This window comes from Mytilus edulis, chromosome 5, assembly GCF_963676685.1.
Source record: "Mytilus edulis chromosome 5, xbMytEdul2.2, whole genome shotgun sequence".
NCBI classification, from domain to species: Eukaryota; Metazoa; Mollusca; class Bivalvia; order Mytilida; family Mytilidae; genus Mytilus; species Mytilus edulis.
Genome location: NC_092348.1, coordinates 84,523,683 through 84,538,815, shown reverse-complemented (window position 1 = coordinate 84,538,815; position 15,133 = coordinate 84,523,683). Strand labels below are relative to the sequence as shown.

General features: G+C 32.6%; 2 protein-coding genes across 4 annotated transcripts in view; one reads left to right on the top strand and one right to left on the bottom strand.

Annotated features, from left to right (window-relative positions):
• The window catches only part of LOC139525515 (large ribosomal subunit protein mL40-like), a 146,625-nt gene that overhangs the window by 105,392 nt on the left and 26,100 nt on the right, over nucleotides 1-15,133 (top strand). The gene's annotated exons all lie outside the window — the stretch shown is intronic.
• The window catches only part of LOC139525509 (DNA polymerase epsilon catalytic subunit A-like), a 61,765-nt gene that overhangs the window by 27,633 nt on the left and 18,999 nt on the right, over nucleotides 1-15,133 (bottom strand). For all 3 annotated transcript variants that reach the window (XM_071320901.1, XM_071320903.1, XM_071320902.1), the window contains exons 18-30: nucleotides 14,740-14,886; nucleotides 13,803-14,097; nucleotides 13,317-13,409; nucleotides 12,473-12,617; nucleotides 11,720-11,920; nucleotides 10,398-10,676; nucleotides 9,373-9,564; nucleotides 8,885-8,965; nucleotides 8,296-8,424; nucleotides 7,459-7,686; nucleotides 5,229-5,426; nucleotides 4,408-4,540; nucleotides 3,807-3,903 (exon numbers count right to left, since the gene is read on the bottom strand). In XM_071320901.1, coding sequence (XP_071177002.1) covers nucleotides 3,807-3,903; nucleotides 4,408-4,540; nucleotides 5,229-5,426; nucleotides 7,459-7,686; nucleotides 8,296-8,424; nucleotides 8,885-8,965; nucleotides 9,373-9,564; nucleotides 10,398-10,676; nucleotides 11,720-11,920; nucleotides 12,473-12,617; nucleotides 13,317-13,409; nucleotides 13,803-14,097; nucleotides 14,740-14,886 — 2,218 coding nt within the window. The remainder of the gene's footprint in view (nucleotides 1-3,806; nucleotides 3,904-4,407; nucleotides 4,541-5,228; nucleotides 5,427-7,458; nucleotides 7,687-8,295; nucleotides 8,425-8,884; nucleotides 8,966-9,372; nucleotides 9,565-10,397; nucleotides 10,677-11,719; nucleotides 11,921-12,472; nucleotides 12,618-13,316; nucleotides 13,410-13,802; nucleotides 14,098-14,739; nucleotides 14,887-15,133) is intronic.

Below are 15,133 nucleotides of genomic sequence, written 5' to 3'. Positions count from 1 at the left end.
TTGGCTATATTTATCAATTTACTTTAAATAGTAATTGTTAAATCATAGATAAGAGTATTACATAAAATCTTGATCATAAAAACTTCAGTGTTGTATAAAGTTTTTCCATAGCTCCAGTGCAAGATTCAATGTCTAAATCATGTTAATTTTCTATCTGTCATTTAGATAGCTGAAGTGTTGAAGTGTATTTGACGCAATTGGAGAACAATTACTTTTGAAGTCAGTAAATTCTCCTATAAGAAAATTTTCTGGGTAGCTTGTTTGTAAATTGATTATTCTATAACAAAGTCTTTACTTAGAAAATTGAACCTATTTGATATATTATAATTTGTGCATTCATACTATTCAATTATATCTTAAAGGGGCACTAGCTATGATATATATATAAAACACAAGAGTGCACACGCTGAAATGTCTCACCTTCTATACTAATCATTGATATTATGTTAATAGTCCTAAGTATAAAGCTAAGCTTTATTACAACTGTCAAATAAACTTAACATTAACCAAGATAACTAAACAAAGACCAATGAACCTTGAAAATGAAGTCAAGGTCAGATGAACCATGCCAGGCAGACATGTACAGCTAACAATGCTTCTATACAACATATATAGTTGACCCATTACTTATAGTTTAAGAAAAATGAACCAAAACACAAAAACTTAACACTGTGCAATGAACCGTGAAAATGAGGTCACAGTCAAATAAAACCTGCGCGACTGACATATAGATCATAAAATATTTCCATACACCAAATATAGTTGACCTATGGCATATAGTATTAGATAAAAAGACCAAAACTCAAAAACTTAACTTTGACCACTGAACCATGAAAATGAGGTCAAGGACATTGGACATGTGACTGACGGAAACTTCGTAACATGAAGCATCTATATACAAAGTATGAAGCATTCAGGTCTTCCATTCAGGTCTTTAAAATATAAAGCTTTTAAGAAGTGAGCTAACGCCGCTGCCGCCACCGGATCACTTTCCCTATGTCGAGCTTTCTGCAACAAAAGTTACAGGCTCGACAAAAAGTATGATTTTTTTTGTTAAATCATTAATGAAAGTGAAATAGTGAAATAACAATTTGCTTTTCTCAGCTAAAATGGTTCAATTTTGTCAAATTAAGCTAATAAACATTAATAATGAATTATTCACTTGCAATCGACCTCATTAAATCCTTATTCATGTGCATGATGTGAGCTCAAATGTAACCCTGTAGAAAGAGATAGAATAAAGCATGCATTGTCCGTGTACGGGTATTTAAAAGGAAAAAATTGTCAACATTGAAAGTGTAACTAGGTAAATAATTTGATTAACTGATTCGATCCACAGAAAAAGGAAAGAACGACAATATATATAAATTATTAATCTTCAATACAAAATTTAATAAACCTTTAAAAATCCAATTGCACGAGTTGCTTAATCTATTCATATGTATATTTATGTTTACATCCCTTATATGGTCATAGACAGTCAACTCGATAGTTAATTAGATGGCGTCTTGGCTAAAATTCACAGGAAACGAAGCTACATCTTATTGAGACCATGTCCTGTAAATTGCTTATTTTATACTTTTGATCGTTTGGAAAAATGTTTTACATTGTTATAAATATAATATGAGAATTTGAGTCAAATCGGTGAACATCAATTTGGCAGCTAGTGCCCCTTTAACAGTGTCAATTTTCATAGGGTGTTTGATTAAAATATTCAGAAGACCAAGATGAGATACTAAGAAATCTCAATCATTAGTGGCTGTTTTTTAACAGTGAAAACATATGAAAAATTCTTAAATTGCCTTAACCCTTTCGCCGATGAGTCCTGGTTTACCGGGATTCACGCTTCAGACAGCTGACGATGAGTCCCGTTTTACCAGGATCGGAATGCATCTTTTATGTTTGCCGCTCAAAACAGTGCAAACATGAGTTATCTTTCTTTGATGAATACCCGGATGAAAGTGTAAACATGGCGCTTCCGTTTGTTGAAAATCGTGTCAAAATCAGACGAAATATACGGAATTTACAAGAATTTGAAATGAGGGAACATTTTTTTTGAAAGAATATGGAAGAATTGAAGCCAAACTAGTATACTTTTTTGACGTAAAATGACGTTTTATGTACAAAACACTTGGAATGGACATCGTTCAGTGTGAGGAATTTGTACAGCCTCATAAAAATTTTCAAAATTTTGCCGTTTTGGGTTTAAAAATTACGATTTGGGGTCTAAGAGCAGAATTTTGAGAATTTCACCTAGATAATGCCGATAAGGCCAACTAAAATTAATTAGTAGATTTTCATCCAAATTTTTGAAAAAAATGGGGCGGGTGGGAGGATTTTATTTTTAAAATTTTATTTCATATGAAACCCTTTTGCATGTTTTGTGACGAGTTCTTCATATATGTTAGTGTAATAATAAGCTTATATCATGTATTGTTAAGGCCGTACAGTGACCTATAGTTGTTAATGTCTGTGTCATTTTGGTCTTTTGTGGATAGTTGTCTCATTGGCAATCATACCACATCTTCTTTTTTATATACACAAGTATGAGGAATCTTACATAATTTTTCAAATCCTTAAATAAATATATCTAATTGCGGCTTTAAAAACTTAACAACAAAAACGTGTGAGAAATACTCTCTTCAGTTTGACTACCTACACCAAATGTATTTGGGTTTCTAAACAATGGCTTGTATTCCCATAAAATGAAGCAAATGCATTGGTATGCAACACAATTATTATGAGTACAGAATAAAATGAAAACTCAGAGAGTGTTGAAAATAATAGGGTTGGTACTTTATATGCAAGATGAAAATATAATTATCATGTAAAACATGAACTTAATAATAAAAAAAAAGTTGTTGTTTAATGACTCTTTTTGGGTGTATTGGGACATTTGCTGTTTGTCAACATAAAAGGACAGCCATGGGTAAAATCAAAGGGCTTGCATAAATAAAATGCATATGTTAGTCGAGCTTTTTAATTTCAATAAACGGTCATAAATCTGACAAGTTCGTGCTTGTATTTCAATATCTATAATCCAGTCATGTTTTCTGTATCAATGATTTCCACGAATCTTGCGCTTTGGGTATCATTTACAGTTTAAATTTCCTGAGACTAAGTCAAATTGAGTCATTGCATAAATAAAAAAAGTCCGCAGTTTTCTAATCACATATTTAATTTGTGACATACCGCGATTTGCAGTCTTGGAAACAGTCTCTTAAAACCAATATTTCACGTCATTCTCGTTATCAATCTTTACTCTCGGAAGATGATGTTGTCATCATAGTCTAGAGCAGCGGAAAGGTCGACTTAATCCTTTTTGTTAGATTTACTTGAGGTACAAAACCGAAATTTTTGAAACAGGAAGCTTTGAGGATGAAACGAAATTTTAACGGTTACCGGTAACGGGAATGAACGAAATCCGGAAATCGTAAATTTTATAAAATAAAAAAATTCGGGGCGGGACGATTTCAGAGGGGCGGGCGGGGATGAAAATCTATCAATTAATTTTAATTGGCCTAACTACAAACAAGTTTTTATTGACATTTATTATGAAGATCTCCCACTTGAGTAATAGTAGCCAGGGAAGCCATCGTCTCAGAGTAGCTCCTCTATGGGCAGCAATCGGTGAAAGGGTTAATAGCTGGTTACATAGTTTTCGAAGAGCCTTCCTTTAGTACCATATTTGTTTTAATGTAACAGCTTTTAGCTAAATCAAAACAGAACATGCATAAAAAATCTAAAAATGTATTTACTCCATCTTTTTGCAGTAATTTACATTATATGTTTTAAATAAATCTTACTTGATATGTTCTAGATAATCTGCCTCTGGAACAGCATATTGGTATAAATTCATCACAGGATGGGATCTAGGTAAAGTCTTCATCACTTTCTTCCATACTAAATTCAAAACATTTCAGATTAAAAGAGATATTGGCTAAATGTCAATGAGACAGCACCAAAATAACTTAAAATTCAAAAATTTGAAAATATTTCGTAAAATTATAACTCATTTCAATTACTGTGTTTTTAAACTCTTTTTAGTTTTTTAAACTTGCTATTTTTCCCAAAATATTAGGAGCATATTTCAGAAATTAGATTGAAACAAATCAACTATTCAAATTTGGCAAAGAAAACATGTTTACATATATACATGATACATGGAGGTTTAAAATCACAGAGTTGATAAGTTCTTTGTTGTTATTGTTGGTTTTTTTTAAATTTACCTTTCTATTACTGACTTTTGGGAAGTTTTTTGCTTTGCTCTCACATAGTTTATGAGGGCTTATCGTACAGCATCTTTTGAAGACGAAACACACACCTGGTGCAAATACAAAACTTTGATTTTGGCGATGTTTTTTTTATATATTTAATTTGGGCATATAATTTGTTCCTTGTACTTACATGCTCCTTCACCTTCCTTTGGAGATTTCTGGTTCACATAAAATATTCTTGGTATGTTCAGCTTCATAGCATGTAAATCATTACCAATCAAGGCCCATAACTTGTACTGTCCTGGGTGACCTGTCTCCATCAGCTGTGGGGAGTAAAAATAAAGCATGTAAATCACTTTCAAATCAAGGCCCATAACTTGTAATGTCCTGGGTGACCTGTCTCCATCAGCTGTGGGCAGTAAAAATAGAGCATGTTAATCATTACCAATCAAGGCCCATAACTTGTACTGTCCTGGGTGACCTGTCTCCATCAACTGCGAGGAGTGAAAATAGAGCATGTAAATCATTACCAATCAAGGCCCATAACTTGTACTGTCCTGGGTGACCTGTCTCCATCAGCTGAATAAACATAATTTAAATTGTCACTAGCTAGTATACCAAATATAATGCCCTAAAAATGGTAGGAAAAAAAGGATAACTTTAAGCAGAAGAATGAAAATTAGTTGATATAACAGTAATTTTCAGTAATTTCTTCAATGATCCCTTACTGCAGTTGTCATAACAACAAATTTGAACCATGGTGATTTTTACCAGTGTTGTCTCTCTAGCACCCCATCTTGTGGTTCAGAGCATTGGAAAACAGGTGCCTGACAGATAATTAAGTTGAACAAAGGTTAATACAAATTATCACTATTGAGCTGCTGACCAAGTATTTAGTCATTAAGATCATTAATGTTTATCATCAATGTTTACCTTTCATTCTAGCACAAATCCAAATCTTGCTATAGAAATAACATGAGTATACAACCTAGCTAGTTCACTATATCCTACCTGAACTATCTGCCAAGGGAGGTCCATAATACTTCTTGCTGTCCTCCGTAAAAATCCACCAAGACCAGTCCTAGTAGAGGTAGCCACACCCATGGGTACATCCCCAAAGTCAATCCTCCGTTTCTTTCTATTTTGTTTATCTTTGGCCTGTAGCTGCCATTTTTTCTTGTGGTATTCCAACCAAACCTTTCGTTCATCCTTTTAAAATATAGTATCCATATTATAATTATATTATTTTAATTTTACAGAATACATAGAATTCAAATATGCAAATTCTACAGGGTAAACCATTCACAAATTTTTTTGGGGGTTGATTTACTAACTGACAAATCATATATTCTTTCAATAGATGAACAGTTATAATATCAACTTTATTAGAATCCAGAAACTGCTCAACTTTTATTGCTAGCTTTTACTTGAGAGAAAATACATTTTGTATGAAAATTATAGAAATTGTTTTATTTATTGTATGATTGTTAATAATGTATAATGTGACTTATAGGTCCACAGGGTCAAGATTATAAATAATTGTTCTCATTTATACTGGATTATTCACTGTTTCTTTAAATTAAAGAACCTTAGTGAGCACGCTCACATACCCCACGTCCCCACATTGTCATTGGAGAAATTAATTAAGTATAAGAAAAAAAAATTGTATAAGAAAAAATACGGAATAATAAATTCCTGTCAATATAAACATCTACATCGTATGTCCTTATTATCTACAAAATTTCATGAAATTCTGTTGTGAGTTTTCAGAGGAGTTGAGATGACAAACTGTTGCAGAAGTACATTGAAGCAAATAAGTTCAAAGGGGCATAACTCCTAGAAAAAAAATTGAATCGTAATTTCCTGTTGATATGCACATCTACGTAGTATGTCCTTATTATCTGAAAAGGTTTCGTGAAATTCTGTTGTGTGGTTTGAGAGGAGTTGCGATGACAAACTGTTGCAGTAGTACATTAAAGTAAATAAGTTCAAAGGGGCGCAACTCCTAGAAAAAAAATTGAATCACAATTTCCCGTAGATATGCACAACTACATAGTATGTCCTTATTATCTGAAAAGGTTTCGTGAAATTCTGTTGTGTGGTTTGAGAGGAGTTGCGATGACAAACTGTTGCAGTAGTACATTAAAGTAAATAAGTTTAAAGGGGTGTAACTCCTAGAAAAAAAATTGAAACGCAATTTCCCGTCGATATGCACTACTACATAGTATGTCCTTATTATCTGAAAAGGTTTTGTGAAATTCTGTTGTGTGGTTTGAGAGGAGTTGCGATGACAAACTGTTGCAGTAGTACATTAAAGTAAATAAGTTTAAAGGGGTGTAACTCCTAGAAAAAAAATTGAAACGCAATTTCCCGTCGATATGCACTACTACATAGTATGTCCTTATAATCTGAAAAGGTTTCGTGAAATTCTGTTGTGTGGTTTGAGAGGAGTTGCGATGACAAACTGTTGCAGTAGTACATTAAAGTAAATAAGTTTAAAGGGGTGTAACTCCTAGAAAAAAAATTGAAACGCAATTTCCCGTCGATATGCACTACTACATAGTATGTCCTTATTATCTGAAAAGGTTTCGCGAAATTCTGTTGTGTGGTTTGAGAGGAGTTGCGATGACAAATTGTTGCAGTAGTACATTAAAATAAATAAGTTCAAAGGGGCGTAACTCCTAGAAAAAAAATTGAATCGCAATTTCCCGTCGATATGCACAACTACATAGTATGTCCTTATTATCTGAAAAGGTTTTGTGAAATTCTGTTGTGTGGTTTGAGAGGAGTTGCGATGACAAGAAACAGGACTGACGGACGGACTGACGGACGGACGGGTCAAAAACATTATAACCTCCGCAACTTCGTTGCATGGGGTATAATTATAGGTCACTTTAATAAGTAAGTTGGATAGTTTAATATTTATTTTTTTTAAATCTAGTTTTATGTATTAAAGCTGTTTGTGTTGTTCTATGTATGTTTTTTTTTGAACTTCTAATCAGTGAAACATCATTCATATTTTCATTGATTAATCAGTATATATTGATTCAGATTGATTGATTGTTGCTTGCTTAACATCCAGTGGCAAATATTTCATGCATATTCAGGACGAATATATTGATTCAGCATCATAGTTACATAATTATAACTGTCTGTATGTGGGTCATTCTCAGTTCAGAATTATTTCTGTATATTCATTTTGCTTGAGCAGTCTTTCACAGTTAATTACTATTTTAGTTACCTTGGTATTGCCCATCGGTGGAACAGGCCCCAAGATTTCTTTCCATGTCTGACCGGACTGTGTGTCATTCTGACTTTGATCACTGTTCTCCATACTTCTTTTACGTTTATGTGATAAAGCCATTCCATTCAATGTCTGCTTTTTGCCGCCAAAATCTTCCATGTCTGCTACACCATTTGTTTGTTCACTATCATCTGCAAATAAATCTTTCTGGGAGGACGGCTGGTGCTGAAGTAATAAAAAAATAAATGAAGAATAAGTTCATTGGATACAGATGATGCCCCACTTTCATTTAACCTTATAAAGGAATATAACTCAAAAACAATATAATGCAACCCAAATTTTAATTTTGATCTGTGTTTTGTGGTAATGAGAATCATGTAGCAGTTATATATCATTTGGTTTTTGGAAACTAAAGTATGGAGGCTAATTATAGGACGTACAACAGACAATGGTATAAATAATTATTGTGGTTGGGGCATTCATTTATACAGCTATTATTTGGCATTTAAATAAAAAAATCTGCCAGAGCCAGATAGTTAGCCACTATATTTATCATATGGTGCATTGCTTCATTGGTTGACAACCAGATCCCCAAATTTATCATTTTATTGGATAACTACTAGATGCATGACCAGATATATTGCTTATATATTAAGAAACCAGGTCTATCACCTAGTATATTGCTTCAATGGATAGTTTCCAGATTTATCCCTTTTATGGGAAGATTTAACAATATGAATATCAAGTTGTTTTGATTTGTTGTGCCATCTCCTTTGTATCTCAGTTGTATGAAATATTACTCAGCTGAAAATAACATTTCAAAAGTGTTATTACCTGTAGCATTTTTTTCTGAGCTGGAGCAAATATTTCACTGATTTTTTTCTGTTTGAATACATCATTTCTTTCTAACATTTTCTTGTGCAGCCAATCAGGATGTCTCACTCTTGGAACAGGATTAGATACCTAGAAAATAAAATAATAACATATTTATGGACTGTATTCTTATTTCTATTGTCAAAGCAACAATAACAAGTTATAGATAGAAGTACATGTACGACAACTTAAGATTGAAAGTAAAGTCACCCATCTCTTTGGCCACATTGACCACAACAAATTTTAAATATCATAAACAATCACATTTCTAATGACAGGTGTCTTTACTTTAATTATTTATTAGCAGTTCAAACTTCCCATCCTTTGTCATGGTAGACATGAATCAGGTCTTAATAGAATTGTCAGTCATGTATCAAATATGCCAAATTGGTCAAGACTTTGAAACGACCTACATTAAAATATGATTTTTCTTAGTTCTGTATCTTATATCTGGACCATAACATTAAATATTTGGGCTGTTCTAAACTTTGGTTGGTTATTGAGATAATTATGCTTTTGTTATACAAACAATCTAATCTATCTTATTTACCTGTTGTAAAGCTGCAGGAATGGTGATAATTTTCTGGATACAACCACCCAACCTCTCAAGGTAATAATCCCAGTCTAATATCTGTAAATAAAATATGAATTCAGAGCCTACTTTTAACCTTTAAAAGCTTTATTATAATACAGGACATATAATAGTGTAGGGTGACATCATCTTCTTTGTATCAGTCTCAATCTCTTCCATATTTAGTGTTTAATCCCTGCCATATTACAACAAACTTACATTTCCCATTAGCGCCATATGTCGCATAGAGTGTGAAACCCTGCCATTTAACCTTTCTAAATGATCCTACAGAGGCAAGAATTGTATCATTGTATCTTTTTTTTCATAACATTCTCTGAACTTCCAGAATATGCCCAAACCCCCATTATTGCCTTACCTAGTATAGATCAGTTGTCTTTAATCAAATCCTTACCTATCCCTACCCTGCATTAGCTACTATAGGCATTAGATCATAAACCAACACTTACATCTCTAATATCAATATCTCCTAGATCATGGGTCTTTAACCACTTGCGGAGAAAATGTCTCTTGACCCCTGGCTCTGCTTGGAATATAGCCAATGGGATAGCCCTTTCTGTAACAGGTGCTCCGTCAGGCTTTCTAGATATGACATAACGACAACTTAATCCAGCATCTTTCACCATCTGATCTCCTAAAAACTGTATCAGAAAAAAAGTAATATTGTATTTTTTATTTACCTTAAATAAGAAATAAACAATTTTATTCCATATTGTTAAAACTTTAGTAGGGTTTTCTATATGAATGGGATTTTGAATAAATAAGTATATTCACCTGCGGAAAAAGTATATTCAGCGCGCAAAACGTCGCGTGCTTTTACATGTATAATAAAGATACAATGTTTGACATTTAGTTTGTTTTGGTAAGTAACTGTTATTTTATACATAATTTTCTCAGAAACATGGAATAAACAATTATTGTCTTTTGATCAGGTATATATGTGGTTTAATTGACTTTTGAAAAACCTAGCGACATTCACTTCGGCCATTCGCCTCAGTGAATACCAGTTTTTCAAAAGTCAATAAACACATACATTTACCTCATCAAAAGACAGTAATTGTATAGTATTGGGGATTAATACATAATATGTAGCTAGGTTTAGAAATTTGTCTACTGCAGGAGATAGCCTTCACAGCCAGCCTTTTTCACGGCAACACAGATATTTTTAGAAAAAAATACCGTTGTAATATACAAGGTATTCTGGGAGTGTTACACACAAAATAATTCTCTGACAAAAGTATTATTATGATCTGTTATTACTTATTGTCATCTTCAATTGTTTGAAGGAAAGGAAATTTCTACTGTTATTTCTATATTATAAATCAAATGTGCTTGCAAGGAAAAGAATGTCTGCAAATTTTTGTTGTTGTTAACCTTTTCTAAAGGCCATCGCATATAAATGTAGCTGCTGGAATGTAAATAAATAACAGGATGATACATAAACAAATACAAAGTTTAAGAATGACATAATTACCTCAGCCAACCTCTTAGCTGTACTGATTGAGGTTGATTTCTGACTCCCATAATCCTCTAGACTCCTGGACATTCTACGATTCTCAGCGATTAGCTCAAACAGTTCAGAATCTGGCATGTTAGCTGCCTGGCTATATAGTACATCTAACCAATAGTCAGCTACTCTGGCAACCGCAGCATAACATGTCTCTAGGGAATCACCCTTTAGAAAGGCCTCAAACACAGATGACTGGAATATCTTGATTAATTGTAACTCACCATTTCTTTTTATTTCAAACCCCTATAAAAAAAAAAGCATTCACATAAGCTGAATTCATTTAAAATAAATTATCAACCTTAAACTACATAGAAATTCATTTCAACGATAGTAAATAATTGTTCTTTATACTATTTCTTCATAATTGTTCTTTATACTATTTCTTCATAATTGTTTCCTTTACAATGCTTAAGCTCAACAAGGCTACCTTGCCTTTATATTGTAAAGGAAAGGGTATGTGGTGAATATATAGGAGACATTTCATAAAATACTGGAAAATCATTAATATATCAAAGGAATATTGCTTTCATTGCAGTTCTTCATCTTGATAGAAGCATCTACAACACTCAAAAACAAAACATTACTTTTACTCAATCATAATTTCAATTGTAAAAGATCATTGTGAAGGTTTTATCAGAGTTGACACTATTTATGATTGCACTGATTGATTGATTGATTGTTGGTGATTAATACCCCTTTCATCACTATTGACTATATTGTCAAGTGCCTAGAGAACCACCAAATTTCTGCACAATAACTTACAATTTCACTATTAACATTGGAGCCAATTAGTGTTGACAGGCTCTTGAAACTATTTATGTTAATCAGTCTAAAGAGGGTTGTAAGATCGGGGTTATATATTAACAAGTTCTCATCCTTACTTGGTTCATTCCAGGGTTACTTCTATTTATTAATTAATCAATGGTAGCTTCTTGTCCAGAAACAAACATTAATTTTTTATACAGACAAAGAATGTATAAGTATGATGTTATCAATACACCTAATATGAAAGTTTTAAAAACGCCATCTTGAACAGTCCTAAATAGAAATGTCCCCCTAGTGAAACACATAATTGTGACATCATCAGTATTTGCCATCACTACCACATTTTGAGGAAATGAAAAGTCTTGAGTGGGCTGGTGATACATTTACAACCTAAGGCACTCAAGGTAAACAAGTCACCACAAAGCTACAGAGGACCTTCCTTCTTGGAAGATGAGTAGAAAGTTTGAATTAATTTCATAAAATCTATTCTGTGAAAATTGCAGGACTACGTATAAACAAACCTTTAATTCAGCCAAAGATCCATCAAAATTGAACACAGCATATCTTTTCTTCAACTTCTTTCCTTCCTCTTTAGAAGCTGGTAATATCATGGCCTGATATGGTCCATCCACTTCAAAGAATATAGAATTCTCATCTCTGATGGTGTAGTTCAAAGATGAGGCATCCAAAAGCTCATGGTATTGATCATTAGTGAAATGATCCTGAAAAAAATATAAATTAAAAAGTAAACAAAATGCCATATGATAATTCCTACGTAGGAGAGGGTATAAACAGATGTGGTATACTTGACAATGAGACAACTCTCTCTAAGACACAGAAAATAACACATAGTTTGTCTTTGTTTTTGGCTGAGGTGTTAAAAAATGTTCTTCTGTACAATGAAAACATTTTTTTAACAATTATAAAATTGGTATTTCCTCAAGTTTTATCTTCAATAACAAGTATGATAGAACCACCAAAATGGATCTATGGTCAGTGCTTGACCACATAAAAATGTCCATACTTGTGCAATTATTTTATCCTACCAAATCAATATGTTAACTATAGAAATAGAATAAATTCTGATAATTCAATCCTTCAAGACTTAAAAATAATCAGAGACAACATCAACCAGAAAGCAAATTAAAAATACAATTTCATTCCTAGTTTTATTGTGTTGGTAGTCTATATTCTTCTTACTGCTTTGCTCAAACAAGAAATTCAACATTTTCCATAAACAATGCTATTTTCAAACTTTGAAATGAGTTTATTACCTTAACCATGACATTCAGCATAGCACCTGGATAAGACACTGTGACCTTTGACTTTTTAGGATGCGTTGACTTGACAACATAGTTTTCAGGAAAGGTCGCAGGAAGGACACACCAAATACCATCTGTGTCAAGTTCTAGAGGTCTCCTGTAAATAATCATAAAACAACAATTTATTATCAAAGCAAACTTGTAATTTTTCAGCTTTATTGGGTTGCTTAGATGGTATTTATGTGTGTCATTTATCCCAAACATACTTGGAATTATTTTAATATCAAATATCATATAATACGACTGAGGATTTATTACTGTATTTTCTGCTTTTTTCTATCAAAGTTTTGCTGTTAAATTATTACACCCAATATTTCTCATCTATCAATGTGCAGGTTGTTTCTACTATGGAAAAACATACAAGAAATTTTCTCTCATTTCCTATAAATTAATAAACCATGGTCTAGAAAAATATCTAGAAATATATCTTGCCACCCAAAACAAAATCAAAACAATATTCTTTCTATTCCAGCTGTTTAAACCTGTTTTGCTTGCTCATGGGTTTCTAACAGTTCATTCAAGGTAGCCTGCTGACAATAGGTAGAATGTCTGGACCTCTGTAAGTCATATGACAGCATATAAAGCTAGTAACAGAGAATCGAAAGAGTCAGTGTCTATTACCCGGGTCTATGTGCATATTAAACAAATTTAACTCAGTAGTTTCAGAGGAGAAGAATTTTATTCAAATTAACAGACGACAACGACGGACACCTAGTGATTAAAAAACTCACTTGCACTTTTAGGCCAGGTGAGCTTAAAAGGGACTTATTTCGACTATACACTGTGGTATACTCACCCAATCTGTTCCACAATTTCTCTGGCATGTGTAATGATGTTAGCTCCAGTATAACACACAATTCCAGCCATCTCCATGCTGTACCACCTAGCTCTAAAGTATAAGATCAAATTTCATCAATCTGCTTGAGAGACTCAATCATTTTTATTTTTTAGACTATAAATACAAATTTAAACTTTTGTATTTGTTCTATCTCAAAAAGATTTTCAGTACTACTCCTGGGACAAACTTGGACAATTTTATGTTAATAGGATCTATATTTCAGTTTGACATCTCTAGACATACAAATTTTTTACCTTTCCTCATAATGGTTGTTTTAGTTCAAAACTGATTTACAAAATGTCACAACTAAATTATGGCTGTTATTAAAATCATTTGAAAATGAAAATTCTTGCATTTATTATCATTGTATCTCTTTAAATGGTAGTTTTCAAAACAGAAATTTCTATAAGTTTTAATTCAATCCCATAAAATAATCAGCCATACCCTTTTCTCATCACATAACCATAAAATGAATTCAGGATACATTTGTGAGCCAGCTGTAACGAGTCGTATAACACCACCATGCCGTTTGCTCTCTTAATCTCTGCAGCGTCACCTGACTTTTCAGCTTCAGACAACTTATTTTTCCATACTTTGGTCAACCCTTTAAATTCATAACGTCTGTCTCTGAAGGCTCGGACAGTGTCAACGTAAAATGAATTCTCCTTCTGACAAATAGTGGCCGTTCTTTCCTCCATCCTTGTACTATGTATTTTCTTGTAAGCTTTTCTACAGTACTCTGAAAAAAAAAAATTAATTGATAAAAATGCAAATATATGATACAACAGATAACATAATATCAATAAGTAATAGACTCAATAATTAACAAGCATCTGATATTCAGTAGTTGATGTGATTCATACATGTTTCTCATTTCTTTTATATAGATTAGACAGTTGGTTTTCCCGTTTGAATGCTTTTACACTAGTCATTTTTTGGGGCCCTTTATAGCTTGTCCGTTCGGTGTGAGCCAAGGCTCTGTGTTGACCTATAATAGTTTACTTTTACAAATTGTAACTTGGAAAGAGAGTTGTCTCATTAGCACTTCTTCTTTTATCTATGAGCTCTTTTAAAAAACTTAAAAAGTTATCATACAACTAAATGAATATTCTGTGAAAAACACTGTGTATAATAGATGTTTCTGTGGGAAATTATGATTTTCTACAGGATAGCAAATTCAGTTCCATTCAGATTTTTAAAAGATTGCAAAATTTTCTGATAGACATTGGATCAATTCTTTTGAATTTTTGCTGTACCTCGTTTTTCTTGATACTTGTATTAATCTAGTATTTTACCTCACATCTAATCTAAATAATTAGTATAAATCAATTTAGTAACAATGATCTTGGTTTGACAACAATATGCCACTCAAACATTTTACCTGCCAGTCTTTTTTTCTCTATAGTAGCTTGTTCTTCTTTAGTTAGTTTATGGAATGGTCGAGGATCTCCACCAGGCATCTGGGAGGGAAACTTCTCATTTTCTAATTGTTGCTGGATTCTGTTAAATTCACTTCTAGAAGCTGGCACTGTAATTAAAGAGAATACATGCAACTAATGTAAACAATTATATTGCTTTGAACATTTTCTTTCTAAACAAGATACATTCTAGTTCTACCATACTGTTTATTCATTATACTTTTATGGATACTAATTATCATGGATTACATGGGTATACGGGAAACATGAATATATTTTTTCAATTAGGTACAAATTAAAGTTACTATACACTTGAAAGCAGAATGTTGCCAAAACCAAGTCAAGTATTCACAATCA